General features: G+C 53.3%; 1 protein-coding gene across 7 annotated transcripts in view; it reads right to left on the bottom strand.

Moving 5' to 3' along the window:
* The window catches only part of TKFC (triokinase and FMN cyclase), a 12,172-nt gene extending 9,420 nt beyond the window's left edge, over positions 1-2,752 (bottom strand). Inside the window, exons 1-3 of one of the 7 annotated variants that reach the window (XM_025046185.1) lie at positions 2,676-2,747; positions 2,095-2,261; positions 1,146-1,258 (exon numbers count right to left, since the gene is read on the bottom strand). In XM_025046185.1, coding sequence (XP_024901953.1) covers positions 1,146-1,148 — 3 coding nt within the window. In that variant the 5' untranslated portion in view covers positions 1,149-1,258; positions 2,095-2,261; positions 2,676-2,747. The other 6 variants (XM_025046184.1, XM_006911231.3, XM_025046182.1 and 3 more) reach the window with 6 other exon arrangements.
* Between the last annotated feature and the right edge of the window lie 87 nt (positions 2,753-2,839).

The following is a 2,839-nucleotide window of genomic DNA, read 5'->3' on the forward strand; positions in this document are numbered from 1 at the left end:
ATAAGATTGGCTCCAACCCTGAGCAGTGACTAAGAGCCAGACCGCTTCTAAAGGCTTTTGAGCATGTCTCAGTTAATCTTCCCACCAACCCTATTAGCTTGGTGAGGAAACTGAGGCACAGTTAAGTGACTTTCCCCGAGGTCACACAGCCAGCTAGTGTCCAGGTGTGCCTGGCTCCAAAGCTGGCTCCATTTTGGCCTTATCATGCTGCTTCTCCCAGCGGCTGAAGGGAGGCTGAATGGCAGGTCTTACCCTAGGAAGCGAACAGGCTTGTAGCTCTCAGAACCCACCAGGGACTGGAATATACAATGGAGCTGTAAGTTGGTCTCAACAAGCAGCCCAGCCTCCAGTGCCACCACCCTCCAAGAAGGTGCTCCCTCACCATCCCTGACAGCCCGTCCTGCCTGGAATTCACAACCATTCCTGTACCAGAGCCAGAGGAGGGCTTGGGACCAGTGCCACCCCTGGTTCCCGTAGTCTGATGGGGTAGAAAAGGAAAGATATAGTTGACTAGGCACTGTGCAAGGCCCAGGACTCATCTGATAAACACCTCATGGCCACTTGGAGGCAGGCCCTCATCGGCCTCATATTGCGGATGAGGAGAAAGAAGCTCAGATAGATCGAGTCTTCTGTAAAAGGTCACAAGCTGGCAGGCTGAAATTTGAACCTAGTTCTGTCCAAGGCCTGTTTCAGTTTGCATCAGTTCTAGAGTGGGCATGGAGCAATGCTCAGCAATGCTGAGCTTCCCAGAGTATAGATCCCATCTCTGGAACCAGCTGGCCTACATATGCACCTGCCTTGGGAACAGACACAAGGTCCTTCTCCATGGCCCCTTCTGTGACTGATACAGTGCATATTACAGAGTAGGTAACTGTTAATGTTCTAATCTCAAGTCATGACCCAGACTGGGCGCAGATGGGCCCTGGAGAGACTCAGAGGCTACAGCCCCAGGCCTGGGTGGGAAATAGAGGGAAGCAGGGATCAGGCCCAGAGAGGAATCCTCTCTCTTAACCTCTCTGAACCGCAAAAGACAGCAGTATCTCTTGGTCAGAGTGTAAGGAATCCTGTGTGCCCAGGGCTCCCCCTCCCCCTCACTGCACCAAGCCCAGGGTCCTTCCACTTCCCGGGGCTCTCGTGGGACTCACCATAGTGGGGAGACTCTGAAGCAGGCTGAGCTCACACCTTTGCACTGAGCTGCTAGATGGATGATCCTGTGGGTGCTCCCTGGGTCTCAGTGCAGTGTAGACAGCAGGAGTGCCTGCAGGATGGGGAGAGAAAAATGAGCTGCTGAAGGCACTTGTACCCTGCTGGCACAATCACGCTTCCAGAGCTCTAATAATTAGCGAGCTGCTCCAGACTTTGATCAAAGTCTAAACTCCAAACGTGGGCTGGGGATGAAGAGAGTGGGGCTGATCAAGGTTCACGCCTGTACTTGGCTGCCAGAGACAGATCTATCCACGTTGGGCACAGCACTGCTTTTATGCCCTGGAGCAGCACCTACCTCATCACTAAGGGGCAAAATGACCCACAGAATAATTTCATCTCTCACATGGGCCTTGTATACAGTGAATAAGTTTACAAAGATCTTCACACACTTGCTCTTGTTGACGTTGGTACCAAACCAGGAGGGAGGCAACTGAGCCTTTGACCAAATTTTGCTTCTGGCAAACTGACTCAGAGAGCTCTAGTGACTTGTCCAAGGTCATACTATTAAGAGCCAGGACTTAAACCCATATCTAGTCTTTCTACGTACTGTTCTACTGATAATTCACTGTCTCTAAACTCAGGCAGGCCCTGGTGTGGGAAACCACACATGTAAATGCTCAGTAGGCTAACCCTCAGTTCAACTTGGTTCAGAGGTATCTTGGAGTCATCCAGGGTCTTGGGCTCACTGTATGTGTCTGCAGTGGGAAGAATCCACACCAGCTCTGCATCTGGCTCTGCCTCTGACTTTGGCTCTGCCTCTGACTTATTGTGGAAGAAGGCGGGTCCTTAGGTAAACCAATTCCCCTCAACCTCCACTTCCTTATCTGTCAAATAGGCTGCATCCTCTGTAGTATTTGGCAAGTGCTCCAAGCCTCACGGGTCTCTTACTCCTTGCAGAGTCTGATGTTGTCCGCCTAGAAGTTGCAGGGCTCACGGCTTTGCTGGGTCATTAAGGTTCTTACTGGGGAAATTCTGGTTGTGTTTGAGGTCAGAATTTGTACAGCAGCAGGGGTACTAATAATGCCGGGCAAGTGGCCTAGGGGGTCCTTCAAAGTCTGTATAATTAAACACAGTTCACTATTAAGAGAGAGGTGAGCTTGAGCCTCCTGGTGTTCCCCCCAACCCCCACCCCAGGTGCGGTGGGGTGATAGATCATTCCAGGGTCAGGTGAGGGTACTAGCTAGGTTTGGAAGAACTAGAAGGACTAAAGGGAGGAAGGTACGGAACTTGGTTCTAGACTGGTCCGAGCGCAAATTGCTGTCACCTCCCTCCCTTCTCTAGGCCTTTGCAGTTCCTCAGGTTCCAAAAGAATGAAAAGCCCTAAAGGCTCTGAAGCGATGGAAATGGGAGATAACGGGGCCTAGGACAGGGCGAGGAGCGCGGACTGGGGACGAAGTCGGCGGGTCAGCTCCCAGGGCAGAGGGGGCGTCGGCGCAATTCTCCCACCCGCTCACGCCCGCATCCGCCACCTCTGCCGCCAGCACCGCTTCTCAAAGACCCACAACAGGGGCCCTCATCCGGGTACTCCGGACTCTGGCGGTAAGGGAAAGGGCGGGGCCTCCGGGGCGGGGCCTCTTTTGGTTGGCCGCCTCGGGCGCCCTGAGTCCTCCAAGAGGCCAGGTGAGGCCGTCCC

The sequence above is a fragment of the Pteropus alecto genome, unplaced genomic scaffold (assembly GCF_000325575.1).
Source record: "Pteropus alecto unplaced genomic scaffold, ASM32557v1 scaffold43, whole genome shotgun sequence".
NCBI classification, from domain to species: domain Eukaryota; kingdom Metazoa; phylum Chordata; class Mammalia; order Chiroptera; family Pteropodidae; genus Pteropus; species Pteropus alecto.